This window comes from Arachis stenosperma, chromosome 9 (assembly GCF_014773155.1).
Source record: "Arachis stenosperma cultivar V10309 chromosome 9, arast.V10309.gnm1.PFL2, whole genome shotgun sequence".
NCBI lineage: Eukaryota > Viridiplantae > Streptophyta > Magnoliopsida > Fabales > Fabaceae > Arachis > Arachis stenosperma.
The window spans coordinates 21,504,861-21,518,912 of NC_080385.1; the positions used below are offsets into that span (position 1 = coordinate 21,504,861).

General features: G+C 31.8%; 1 protein-coding gene across 2 annotated transcripts; it reads left to right on the top strand.

Moving 5' to 3' along the window:
• Nucleotides 1-7,263: 7,263 nt before the first annotated feature.
• LOC130948136 (protein TRIGALACTOSYLDIACYLGLYCEROL 4, chloroplastic) lies at nt 7,264-13,014 on the top strand. 2 transcript variants are annotated; one of them, XM_057876852.1, is made up of 6 exons: nt 7,439-7,648; nt 7,799-7,862; nt 8,312-8,558; nt 8,913-9,288; nt 11,286-11,569; nt 12,347-13,014. In XM_057876852.1, the coding sequence occupies exons 3-6, from the start codon at nt 8,442-8,444 to the stop codon at nt 12,539-12,541; spliced, it is 972 nt and encodes a 323-aa protein (XP_057732835.1). In that variant the 5' UTR covers nt 7,439-7,648; nt 7,799-7,862; nt 8,312-8,441; the 3' UTR covers nt 12,542-13,014. The 2 variants fall into 2 exon arrangements, with proteins under 2 accessions (XP_057732834.1, XP_057732835.1); XM_057876851.1 differs by lacking the exon at nt 7,799-7,862 and having other exon boundaries at nt 7,264-7,648; nt 12,347-13,012.
• The last annotated feature ends 1,038 nt before the right edge of the window (nt 13,015-14,052 follow it).

A 14,052-nucleotide genomic window follows, 5' to 3' on the forward strand; every position in this document is an offset into this window, starting at 1 on the left:
TTTTTGCTATATATATGTCAGTTCAAAGTCTTACATAGTAATATTAGATGAAACATTCATACATAAGAGAAGCTTAATTTATTGAAATCTAATATAATAGCAAACAGGCCTTGAATCCCTTTTTCAATTTTTGAGCCAAACCTATTCATATTTTTAGATCTATAAATATACTCATCAAAAAAATTGACACCACTATCTGTAAAAATGTAATGAGAATATTTCACAGTGGATTAAAATGAAACATTGACATAAGTAGAAGAGAGAATTTTCTTGATATAAGAAAAACCTGACCTACTGATATCCTCCAGAAAAAAAAAATCTGTAGACTAAGCATTTTTTCTTCTCTACTCTATTTTCAACATGAAAATCTAAGTGGTTTCATTGACGTTCCATAACAACAGCCTAAGAACAGTCTAAACCAAATGTATCTGTAACTTAAAAAAATAAACGACAAAAAGTAAAGTTTAGAAAGGATTCCACAATGGCACCAAAAGTCCTAACTAAAACAAGGTACTTTACTTAAAAACAATCTTCAATATATAAATGAATCAGAGCATCATACTCAACATTATATTTACAATACTCATAAAACAAGGTACTTTACTAAAAAATAATCTTCAATATATAAATGAATCATATGCATCATACTCAACATTGTATTTACAATACTCATATGCACAGGGACGGATCCAGTAACAAAGAAGAGGAGGCACTTACCCCCATAGTATTTTTAATTTTTTTTAAAATATAGTTATATATAATATGCCCCCACTTCAAATAAATTAAACTTAATTAACTTCACTTTTGTTATTTTTCTATCATTTTGATTATTATTTAACCTAATCAAATTTAATTCTTGTGTCGTCACTCTTTTATTTCCTTAAACCCTCTTTTTATTTTTATATTTTCAACTTTTTTTCTATTCCTTCTCTAGTGGTCATCTTCTCTTCGTCAAAAAATAAATTTTAATATTTTATATTTTTTATATAGTTCTCCATGACCCTATGTATCTTTCAATTTCATTGTTTCTCTTTTTGATATTTTCAATTGCAAAATTTAATTCAAACAATTGTAGTTTAGGTATTAATCTAATATTTTATTTTCTTTGTGACTTTATATATTTTATTTTATTTTTAATTTATTCATTTTTATTACTTATTTTTTATCTTTTGTTCTATTATATGTACCTATGTTGAGTATAAAATTTTAAAATAAATTGATTAATTTACTAATTTAGAATATATTTTTATTTTTAGAAATAGTAATAAAAAAATATTTTAATTACAATACATAATTAAACAGATGTATAAAATCTTTCATCTAACATTATATCAAAATTAAATTAAAAGATATATAACAAATTTAATTATTTTAAAAAGAAAGAAAGAAAAAAATGTGATTTATGTTTCTGTTATTTTATATAAACATATTTTTCATATACAGATTTAATTTTTTTAGTATTTATATATAATTTTAGTTTTAAATTATAAATATTAGTGTATCATTAAGCGCTAATGTACCAATTAATTCAATCTTTTATTATTAAATGTATATAAAAAAATTAGTTAGGGTAATAAGGTATTTATAATTTAATTAAAATATTTTAAGTTCAAGTTTTAGAAATAAAAAATATTTTTTATAAATTATATATCATGAATAGTATGTTAAGAATGAAAGTGTTCACTAACTCTTTAATTTTTGTATCTCTATATAATTAATAATATTTAACAAATTTTATTTTAGTATATATATTTTTGCCCCCACTCTTAAAATTTTCTGAGTCCGTCACTGCATATGCACAAATGACACTCCATCTATTCATAAATACAATCATGAAAAAAGAAAAAAAAAATTCAAAATAAAATTAAAAAAAAAAAACAGAAAAGACTTGAAACTGAATAAATGAATCCATTCACATCTCCTCCTTTTTTCCATAAGAATAAGCCCTAAATCATTACATCACATATTTATCATACATAAAAGACTTAAAATTGAAGAAATGAATAATAGGTATGTAGTAAATCAAGAAAGAATGTTCAAAAATCAAAATAGAGCCTTCCCAATCCACCTAAACCGTGAAAAAATTCAAAAATAAAAAAGGGTAGTATAAAATTGTTAAAAATGGTTAAAAAATTTTCACTTATCAGTATAAGTTTTCTCCAGAACTTGCAATTCATTGTCTTCATTTTATACTTGATCTTGTTCTCACCCTCCATTGACTTCTTGTTTCTCTTATCTTTTATAAACCAACACTCTCAAAACCCCGAAGATCAAAGCTTCCAATTGCACGAAATACTCGAAACTAGAAACAAAGAACCACAGAAATCTTCCAAAATAATAAAAAAAAGAACAAAAAATCACAAATAATGTTGCAATTTATTCCTTCAGCCAGAGAGTAGTAAAGATGGAGCGAGGATAAATCTGCATAACTAAATCAAATATATGATTTGATTAATCAGGAAATCAACGCATTGATCAGGAAGTGATTAAATCAATTTCTAACATTGAAGAGTTGAAATGGATCTGTGAGATTGGACCTGATAGGTATTGTCGAACTTGTAGTATACATTCATGTTTTCTCTTCCATTCTCTCTTAATCTAGCCTCCTTATCTGTCACCTCTACCTTCGTCGCCACCCTCTTCTCCTTCTTCCGTCATGTTTCCTTTTTTCGCTCTCATATTTTTTTCTTCTCTATAACATTTTGTCTTTCTTTCTCTCTCCTTCTATCGTTTTGTCTTTCTTTCTTTCTCACACTGTGAATCGTATACCATAGCAAAATGATTTTGACTTTGAATTTTATTAAAAATTCCGCCCAATACTTTTCTTTTATATGTTATTATTAATGACTAATTACAAATTTGACAATCAAAATATGAAACATGACATTCTTTAATTGTATTAAAATTAAAATTAAAATATTAAAATTGAAATATATATATATATATATATATATATATATATATATATATATATGTATCATATATTACTATCTAATTTAATAACCAAATATGTCACATGACACTCTCTTCTTAAAATTGAGAAAATATTTTCTTCCAAAATTGATAAACTCCATTTCTAAATTCTCTCATCTATCTCTCTCTATTCTTCTATTTCTCTCTATTATTTTTACTTTATATGTAATTTATATTTTATATTAGTAATTTGACAAATCAAAATATGTCATCTTGTAAGATTCTAAATTTTTATAAATTAAATAATTGACTATTTACAAATTATTGTATTATATTGAGATGTAGCTTTTAAGAAAAATTATTTTGATTAAACAAAATTTATTATTATTATTATTATTATTATGAAAACAAAAAGTAAGAAAGAAAGAACTAAAGAAGGCTTTTATATATATATATATATTGACCGAAGCTTAGAGGGATTAGAAGAAGTTAAAGCCAAACGTGGCTTGCTAATCATATATATATATAATTACACATGTTTCCTTTCCATTCAATAACTATGACACCTAACCCTTTCCTATCACATTAATCATCATCATCTATCTTTTTTGGATTTCATTTTCTTGCATGGTGAGAAAATAGTGACCGAGAGCAACAGAGAAAACCGTGGAACCCTTATGCCTTTCTACTTCAATTTTTTTTGAATCCGTAATTCCAATGAAAAATCTAATCCGATAAAAGTGTTCGTATTCTTCTCCTCTACGTATTGGCGTCACTTTTGACCGGTGGAAGTCGACGGTGACGTAACTCTCCTGCCCCTTGGGTTCGGCTAACTGGAGTTTTAGGAAGCACAGACGATTTCTGACGCTTTCTCTTTCAGCAGCTCGATCAGAAAGCTTCTCCGGAGCTGCTGTTGTTTTGATTTCATACGGAGGTAGGGGATTTTATTTTGAAATTAATTGTTTTTAAACTATGAATGCCATAGAAGTCTAGTGGGTATTTGTAAATAATTTATGATTGTTTGAAATGACTGAATGATGAGTTTGAGTTGTGTTTGTGACTGTATTTGATTTCTCGATTGAAAAGAGGTTGAAAATGGTTCAGTTGGGACCCGAAAAAGGGTGGCTAGCCCCGAATTTTAGGGGAAGTGCTGCCGAAATTTTATAAAAATATGAGGTTTTATTTGAAAAGTTATTTTAAAAGATTTGGTAAGTTCAATTAAATTATTTGAGATTTATTTAGTTGAGAAAAGGTGTATTCTATTTTTAAACTAGATTTATTAAGAAAAACATAATGTTTTAAATCCAATTTTGTAAGGAGAGATTTTGTTCTAAGTGTTGTTTTGAGTTTATTTTTTTAAGAAAAGGAATCTCTGCCACAGGAGAGCAGAGAACAAAGATTAAAGGAATATATTAATTAATGAATCGTCTGCCACAGGAGAGCAGATGTGACATTGTTTGGGCCTTAGTGCCAAATGTAAAGTGGGGACGCCCACACACTGAGAACTGTTTTCCAGATGTACGCTTATTGATTTGGAAAGTCACACTGTATGCGGCCTGGCCGTACGACTTATAAGCACACTGTATGCATTTGAAAAGCCATATCTGGGACTTGTGCTCGGGTAATGTCGGGAGCGGGTAGGCAACCGACACATGAGCTTATGGCCTGCATTAGGAATAGACATGCATCATGTTGTTTGCACATTTATACTTGGTTGTGTTTGCTTGTTATATTTTCTCTGTGATTGTGCTGCTTGACTTGTTTGTCTTATTGCAATTTGTTTGTGTGTTGATCTGTTTCTTGTGCTATTAGTTGGTGTATTGAGGTGACTGATAATTGGGTTTTGTTTTTAGTTCGAAAAATTAAAAAAAGTAATTAAGTATATGAGGTAAGAGTAAGAAGTATTTCCAAAGGTTTTAAAAATGAGAAAATAGTTTTATTAAGTAAAGTTAATTATTTGCATTAAATTCATTACTTTTACGGCATTCCCATTCCCTACTGAGAACGTGTGGTTTGTTCTCACCCCAAAATCTTCCACCCTTTCAGTGACACAGGTTCGAAGATTCAGTTAGAAGATGCAGACGACTAGTAGATTTACTTGTGATTCCTATTATTTTTATAGAGTTCCCTCGCCCTTGTTGCTTTAAGTTTTATTTTATCCAGAGGGATAGGTATTGTATTTGAGTTTTATATTGAATTCATTTGTATAGCACTTATTATTATTAATAATTGTGTGATCGTAATTACTACAAAATAATTTTCTGGTATTTTCTTATAAACTGAAACGCGATATCGACCTAAAGGCTCAATAGTAAATTTATAATAAAGGAAATCAGGTCCGTAACGCCTTACTTTTGGTACGATCATGACGTGCTAAAAGTTAGGGTGTTACACTATGATATCAGAGCAGTTCATTTTCGTTAGAGCCTTGGGAATGGACTGACTATGCTTTACTGCATACTCTGAGTGTCTGTCATGCAGTAGGACTTGTCCCACTGACAAGAGTTTGAATTTCAAATGCATGATTGTCTATTGATTAATTCTGTTAGTCAACTGTTGCATCTCTCATGGTATTAGGTTTGGCCAACTTAATACTAATGATTCATGTATATGGAAACGCTAATGGATTATCATAGACGAGATAAAAGTAATAAGTAAACGTAAATCACGGGGTTTGGAAACGTTAGAAGTTAAGCTTTAGGGATTAGCTCCGTTTCAACATATAATTCTTATTCGTGCTAGTGGGTTTGAAGTCATCTCTTCCTTGATTCCTTGCAGTGGAATTCTTTGTTCCAAATCTTCATCTTGGGATGTGTTTCGAATATTTTCTGACCATACCTTGTCATTCATACATATCCTTACTTGAGCACGTTCCTGGTTATTACTCGAACCTTTTGGAACATTCAACCTTAATGTTGTTTACCTGTCATTATTATGTGCATCCTTGTTAGAGTCTAATCTTAAGAATCTTTCTAAATCTACGCAGTACACTACTCCTTTTTTGTCATCATCATGAGATATCTCTTTCACATTTGAAAAACTGAATATGCCAAACCGTTTTGGTTCTTTTCTTTGATGTTTTTGAAAGTGAACTGAAAATTAATCTTTTTCATATTGTATCAATTTTCGAGGACGAAAATTGTTATAAGTGGGGTAGGATGTAAGACCCCAAATTTTTATAAATTAAATAATTGACTATTTACAAATTATTGTATTATATTGAGATGTAGTTTTTAAGAAAAATTATTTTGATTAAACAAAATTTATTATTATTATTATTATTATTATTATTATTATTATTATGAAAACAAAAAGTAAGAAAGAAAGAACTAAAGAAGGCTTTTATATATATATATATATATATATTGACCTTTCTTTTTTTCTCTCGTTTTCTATTTTTCTACCTTTCTGTTCTACAGAAAAAATTAAAAAATAATATAATTCAAATAAAAAATATTATTATTATATACATATTTTTTAGTTTTTTATTTAGTTTTAAATTTTTACCATTTATCTTTTTAATTTACATTTTTATTTCTCTTTTTTCAAATATTTATTACATATAATTTGAAAAGAATACTAATATTATAATTAAAAGTTAGAATCAAGATTCAATTGTTAATTTTATAATTATCAATATAATTTTTTATGCTAATATCTAATTATATTTTTATATATAGAGAGAGAAAAAATATTATTTTTAAATAGTAAGTATACAAATTAATTATTTTTATTTGTGCAATAGATTTAACATCTAATTAAATGTAAAAGTATACACGTTAAATTATTTCAAATTTTAGATAATGAATATTAAAATTAATTATTAATAAAAAATTAAATTTTTTTCATATAAAAATAATAACTAATAATTTTATTATTTGATTTTTTTATCTACTGAGACATTGGTTTTCTTAGTAAAAATTTTTTGTCAAGGCACGACTTTTTTTTTAAAAATAGTTTAATTTCATAAATCTTTTGTATCATGTATAATTTATATTGTCAGGACAAAGTGAACCGTAATTTTAAAAAATTTATATTTTCGTAATATTATTACGAGTAAAAATACTAGTATATACTATTTTTAAACTCATTTTAAAAATATATATTAAAAATAAAATTATACATTCGAAATGGTATTTAGGTGTGTTTAAAAATGTCCGATTTTTTTTTTATTTTTTATTAAGACACAATATTCAAAATGTGTTCTATATATAAATATGTCAAATCAAGAGAGTGTCTGTACTCCATAGATGGATAGTATTTTCTATTTGAAAAAATCGATTTATTGAATAAATTTATTTTTGTAATTTTTTATTTTGTCTCTTGATGCAAGTGAATTGTGGATAAGCAGGAGAAAGGTTAAACCCCAAAGACAAAACCCGCCTCAGCTCCAACTCCAACTCCAACTCCAAGCCTGCAGAGTTATTACACTTTCCAGGAACCCAGAGAGACATCACTCATCAATGGCGAAGTTAAGGACGGCCATTGACTCTGCATTCTTTGACTTGAACGTGGCATCCCCTCAAACATTCGACGGATGTGCGAGGTCCATCCCTGGAGACCCCTTTCCCGTTGACGGTTCCGTTGCAAGCAGGCTCCTTCGCCCTCTTCAACTCTCCTTCATCCGTGCCAACTCCCCTCTCTGGGTTCTCCCTTCTTTCTCTCCCACTTCTCCTACGGATTTGGGTTCTTTCTCTCTTCACTCTCTCCTCTTCAGATTTGCTTCTCCAACCTGGTAATTCTAATTCAATTTTTTTGTTTTGACTAGACAGGACCCTTGATTCTTTTATTTTCATTTTTTTTAATTTATTCTTAGGTTCATTCTAGTATCTCTTATGTGTTCCCCAATTCTTGAGGATTTATTACGAGTCACTGCCATTTTCAGGTGGTGTAGTTAAGTTGAATTTCCACATTGTCCATGCTTCAAGCCCATATAGCTCTTGTGTGAGGTGTGTTGAGATATGCATCAGCTATTTAGTTTTTGCGAGACATGGTTCCCGACATTTTTAGAACAAGTAATTGACGTCGACACAGCATGTAGATGGAAGTTTTGTATGTAGAGGGAGACAATAGAGAGACAGGTTAAAGAATTCACTTAGGTTGTTTCGGGACACAAGGGTCTCTTGAGTATCCCTTATAGTTGTTCATGTTCTTTTTCTTTCTTTTTGGTTGTTACATTGTTACCCTAGATGACGTGTTGAGACTCAATGGCCATAATCTTTTTAGGCCTAGTTCTTTATGTATAGAAATTCGATAAGAGACACAAATGAGGCACAAGAGTATCAGCGGACAGTTCTTATGGATTTTACGGACCAATTTTACTTCACAGAATATTTATCCTAACACTTCAGTACATTCATAGTTTCATTCAGATTTTACATAATTATTGTTGATGTAGGTGGCTGGGGGTGACCGGACAGTTTCGTCCTAGAAAGCTGATTGCTGAAATAAAAAATGAGATTTCTAATATTGATGACTTCGACATCTCCATAGTCAAGGATGTCACAAGGCATTTCATTAACAAGTCAATGTTTTCACTTGGGATACATTCAGAGTTTGCTTTAACTTCCTCAACGTCCGCATCATTTTCTGCAGAGGCTCATGGTGAGAAAGGACGTCGCCAGAAATTGATGGTTTATCACAAGGTATGGAATGTAAATACTTGTCATTGATTTTCATTTTCTGATGTGGAAAGTTAATAAAACATGTTAAAGAGTTTATTTATATTCTCAAAATGTTGAATATGATTTGTTTAGATTCCATCATGGACCTCTTTTCCTCCATTCTAAAACCAAAATATATGTTCAACTGCTAACATTGGAAGTTGGAATATGCAAACTATGTGGTAATTGTAAAGTAAATTACTTGTCTATGTGTGTAAATTCTTCTGAGTGTTAGGCTGCAATTGCACTCTTTTTGTGTTATCATTTACTTTGTTAATCCTATTATTCTGCTTTAGAGGTATAACAAAACACCTCAAGTGACACTGTTTCATGCAGCTTCCTGAACATGATCTTACATTTGAGGCAGCATGGCCTCAATTGTTTGTTGACCACAAAGGAAAATATTGGGACGTCCCTGAGTCTATATCTGCTGATCTATCATCCCTTGTGTCTGAGTCGGGAATACGATACCACATTGGGATACATAAAAATGGTGGTAATCCTAGTTCAGTCAATGCGACTGATGGCAGTCCACCACTTTCTCTACTGCCGGGGTTATGTGCAAAGGCTGCCGTTACTTATGAGATGAGCAGGGACTTTTGGAGGGAAAAGACAGACTCGGAGGAAGAAGATATCTGGGACAACAACAAGAAGAATACTCCATATGATTCTCGTCTTGCAGAACCTCATGCAGCAATATCTGGAACTATGGGTAATTTCTCTATATAGATGCTAACTATGGGTAATATCAACCAACATTTCGTGTTGCGATATGATTTATCAATTGATCTGAAACAATCTATTCTTGGGGACAGGACAATAGTCCCAAACATGCTCTCTCTCCTTTAACCATTGTCCTTGTCCCAAACATTCAGTGTCATCCATGACTTCCCACTGCCATCTATCCTATTTTCAGAAGATAAATTTATGATATTCTAACAATAATTAGTAGATTTTCGTTCATATATATGTATCATTAATCTTCATAGGCATGTATTTACTATTTTCATTGCTTCATTTATTTAGTATATTTGAATGTTTTCTTTGGAAATAGAGATGTATTAAATAATATTGATATATGGAATAAAGCTTTAGAAGCATATGACTTTCTTATAACTAGATGTATAATAGAGTGTATGAAGTGCTTTGTGCAACCAGTCAAACTGTGTAGCATCTTGGATATTTTGCACATCAAACCATGGTACTCGAGTTGGGTGGATGAAATAGGCAAATGCTTCAGGTGTTATGTTATATATTAGAAAGGTTCCTATCAAGATTAAAGGAAAACTTTACTGCATAGCCTTAAGAAATGTGGCGTTCTCATGGTAGTGAGCAAATAGAAGCACGAGTGAAGTAGTTCAGAGAAGAGGATGGTATTAGTGGATGAGTGGACGTAAATGACACTAACACAAATAAATGCGATAGAGAGAAAATAGGGGTAGCAGCTACTGAAGGAAAGATTGTAGCATTTTTTTGTCTTAGATGATTTGTCCCAATATATTAAGAGGGGCCAAAAAGTTTGTGTAACAACAGGTACCAAAAGCTAACAAAGAACACAAGGGAAATAAGAGAAAAACATGAAAATGAGAGTGAACCAGTGTGATATCACTCCTTCCCTGTTGTAGTAAACTGAATCTTAATGAAGAAAATGGAGAATGACAATGGCACAAATTATAGGGTCAGCCTCCCTCCTAGTAAGAGCCTATCCTTACTTTTTTCCACCCTAACATTCTAGTTCTCGCTCTCCCCTATATGACCCATGCTATTCTCTTCTAACAGAATCATCATAGGATCTCACACCCCACTACCTGTGCCATGTGGCATATCGGTTACAATATCAGTAGATCCCTAATTATTAGTTTTTCCTCCCATTTCTTTTTTCTTCTTTCTGCTATAACTAAACGGTAGCGGTGGAATTCTCCTTAATTGTGGCTTGGGTCCCATCTTTGCTGCTTTCGAACCTTTTGCCTTGGCTTATCTTCTCAGGGTACATAACATTGTGCATAAGGTGCTTAGGCAGCACGAATACTACCCAATACCTTTCTAAAAGTAAGCCATTGCTTCTTCATTGAGGTGAGTTTCTACTGTGCCTTTCAGGCAGTTTTTCTGTTATTAAAGGAAGTGTTGTTGATTGTGCCAAATAACACCAGGGCAATATCATATTGTTTTGCATGTTTATGTATTCTGTCAATTCTGTACATTACTTAGCCTTTTTATATTTTCCAAAATAGCAGATATTCTGCAATCCTCTATCCCACTAGTATTTTTGAGGTTGGCTACTCTGCATTGAGATTTACTATGAGTAAAGGTACCCAAGACAAGCACATATCTTATGTTTAATAACATAGGACATTAGGAAACAAAACACCAGCGTAGGACAGTTGGCTTGCGAACAAATTCTTGTAACTATGTAATTCCGACAAATTCAAAACTCCAGCATTAGGAAACAAACAGGGCATTAATTAACATTCTCATTGAGGTCAAAATGGCTAATTTATGCAACCACTCTATAAATTGAATCTTGAGGACATTAATATGGAGTCACATTCATTCATGATGATAATATCACTAGTTTTATAAATTTCCCTTGATTTGCTTATCCAAGCCAATAAATTTTTTCCATTTTCCATTGGTGACCAGTTGGTGGCTGACTGCTGAGAGTTTATGGCAATTATTTTTGTTTCGTTAATATTTCCAACTACATTGTAGGTGGCTCCTGTGCTTCGTGGATTTGGAACCCGGAGAACATTGTTGGCACTGATTCAAGAGAAGTCAATAGATCTCGTTTTAGCGCGGATTTATTTGGTTCAGTTTGCTATTCTTATCAGGAAGGAAAATTCACAAAAGATTTTCGGGACTTTACCAGAGTAGATGCTCGTCTAGATATACCTTCAGCTTCTGCGTTTGCAAAGAAGGTTTTTAGTGGTTTCAAGAGGGATGTTAATGAACAAGCAGCAGCCTCACCCCGTCTTAATTTAATCTTCCAACAGCAGGTACAATTTTTTTCGCAGATGGTACAAATTCTTATTATGAGTGAAAATTGGAGCCCGTGTCATACTACAAGTTATGCGGTTTAAATACGTAGACTGAAAATTAAACCAAAATGTAAACCATTTGATTTGAGCTAACTGCATGAAATGGAGTAGTACTTCAGGTGTTCTCCATTAAACACAGATATTAGTCGCACAATATATGTTAGTTAATGTTGCAGGAGATGATAATATTTCACTTGATGATTGGACATACTAGACAATATACTATTAGAAATGAATGTGTTAGAAAGAATGTTAGGGTGGCATGTATTCTAGACAAGATTATAGAGAGTATTTACTCAGGTAGTTAGAGAATATGTGAAGATGTTTAAAAGATCAAATAAGGATAGTAGGCATGGAAACAGGGTAGTCCAACAAGTGGCAGAGGGAGGCTAAGAAAAAGATATAGACAAAATTATTAATATTTGGATTTGAGTAGTTTGTCTATAGAGTTATGGCTTGTTACTTAGGACCCTATCAGTTCATCTGCTCCTTGTAGTTAATTGTACCTACTATTGTACCTACTAAGAATTTCAAAAAAGGTTTGTCTGATGTTATATTACAAGATCAAGTGTATATGTGCCTACTTTAGTTTGAATATCTTCTATCCTCAAACTAGCTGTAATTACATAGCATTTTGCATGAGGATGAAGGGTAATAGGCGAGTTCCACCTTCTACAAATGCAAGTAGCTAAAAGCTAGACGCAGGATTATAGCTTGTTCTATTTTTGTGTGTAGATTGCAGGGCCGTTTGTCTTTCGTGCTGATTCCCGAGTTTCACTCATGTCTATGTTCGGGAAAGGTGGTCCAATAGAGGATTTCATCTGCAGCATAAATTACTCCTTGAAGTCTTTGCCATCGGGAAAGATCGTTGCTTGGTTTTCTCCAAAACGGAAAGAGGGAATGGTTGAGTTGCGTCTGCTTGAGTTTTAGGATAGTGTATCGCGGTTCTTTTTGGGTAGAAAAGCTGTTGCATGTATTCAACCTCTTTAATTTGATATTGCAAAATGTTGAATTGATTCATTCAATGCATTGTTTTTAATCTTCTTGCAAGTTTTGAGCTTGTACATGTTTAAGAAAGGTTACTGCTGAATTTTGCTGAACAATCCCTCATACACCCTTATATTTTGACACAATTTTAACACCACTATAAAAATGTGTGGGATTCACTAGTATTTGTTAAACAACCGAATCCACTCTCTCCAAGCAACATTTTCAAATACTCAAGATAGGATGAGAGGAAGAAACGTGCAGCAAGAAATTACATGGCACCTTTTTAGATTTATTTCAGTTTGTGTAGGGGTTTTGATTATTTGTTTTATTGAGTTTTAATAAGAGAGTGGATGTATGCTTTGATTTGTGGATTCTCTATTGACATTTTGTTGAGTTGCATTGTGCATATCACCTATTTGGCACTATTAGTTCCATGGATAGTTTGTGCTAATAACAAATACTTCAACTTACATTGTATTATGGTATTTTTGTTTTAACTTTAATAAACAAAATGGCTAAAGTGAATTTTTCTAACATTAAAAGTACTCAATTATTTTATTAGCATTTGATTTGTTGGCTTCATGTATCAACTAACATGGACTTGATTGTGAGGTTTTGAGTTTAATTGTTCTTAGTATTTAAGTGGGGACTCTTTTTTTTCGATATGATTTCCAATTGTGAGTAACGTTGCGTTACGAAGATTGTGGGTGATTTATACGGTTGTGACGGCGTAACGTTGAAGTTTGGTGGGGGGATGAAATCGGACCGTCCGATTTCTTGCTGGGGGAAAGGAACACAAATCGGACGGTCCGATTTGTGTGAAGGTGAGTGTGCATTGCATGTAATCGGATGGACCGATTTGTTGCTTGCTGAATTTCTTCAAATCCAATGGAACACAAATCGGTCCCACGGATTTGTGGCTGGAAAAATTCTTTTAATTCGATGGTACGTTAATCGGACCCAGCGATTTGTTGCTGGCTAAATCAGATGCAAATGTAATCGGATCCAGCGATTTGTGATGCGTGAAAAATTTTGAATGGTGAGCACCGGTTGGACCGTGCGATTTAGTGACTCAAGCGTACATAAACCAAAGATGGTACCCAGAACCCCCATTTTTTCTTCTTCTTCAGTTCGTGAGTTTCTGCATTTAGGCGATATTCTTTCTCTTCTCTCATCCTTCTTTGTTTCTGTAGATTAGAGTTTATTGAGACTGAGAGTGTTTAAACACGTATAGTATTATGGATGATAGAGTTGTATTAAAAATTTATTGTTATGGACAGATTTTATTACAAACATATGAGCGAGTTCAATTTGTATGTGAAAATTTATTAGATGTTGTTATTCCATTCACATTGTCATTGGGTGAATTGAAAGGTGTGATTTATGAGAAGATAGATTCAGAAAGATCTAGAAAAATATCGTGTACCAAATACGCGACAGATGAAGCGAGT

Coding starts and splice junctions, on each gene's coding strand:
- LOC130948136 (XM_057876851.1), top strand. CDS start 7,377: ATGGCGAAGTTAAGGACGGCCATTGACTCTGCATTCTTTGACTTGAAC. Junction 9,289..11,285: donor AGCAATATCTGGAACTATGG/GTAATTTCTCTA, acceptor ACTACATTGTAG/GTGGCTCCTGTGCTTCGTGG. Junction 11,570..12,346: donor ATTTAATCTTCCAACAGCAG/GTACAATTTTTT, acceptor TTTTGTGTGTAG/ATTGCAGGGCCGTTTGTCTT.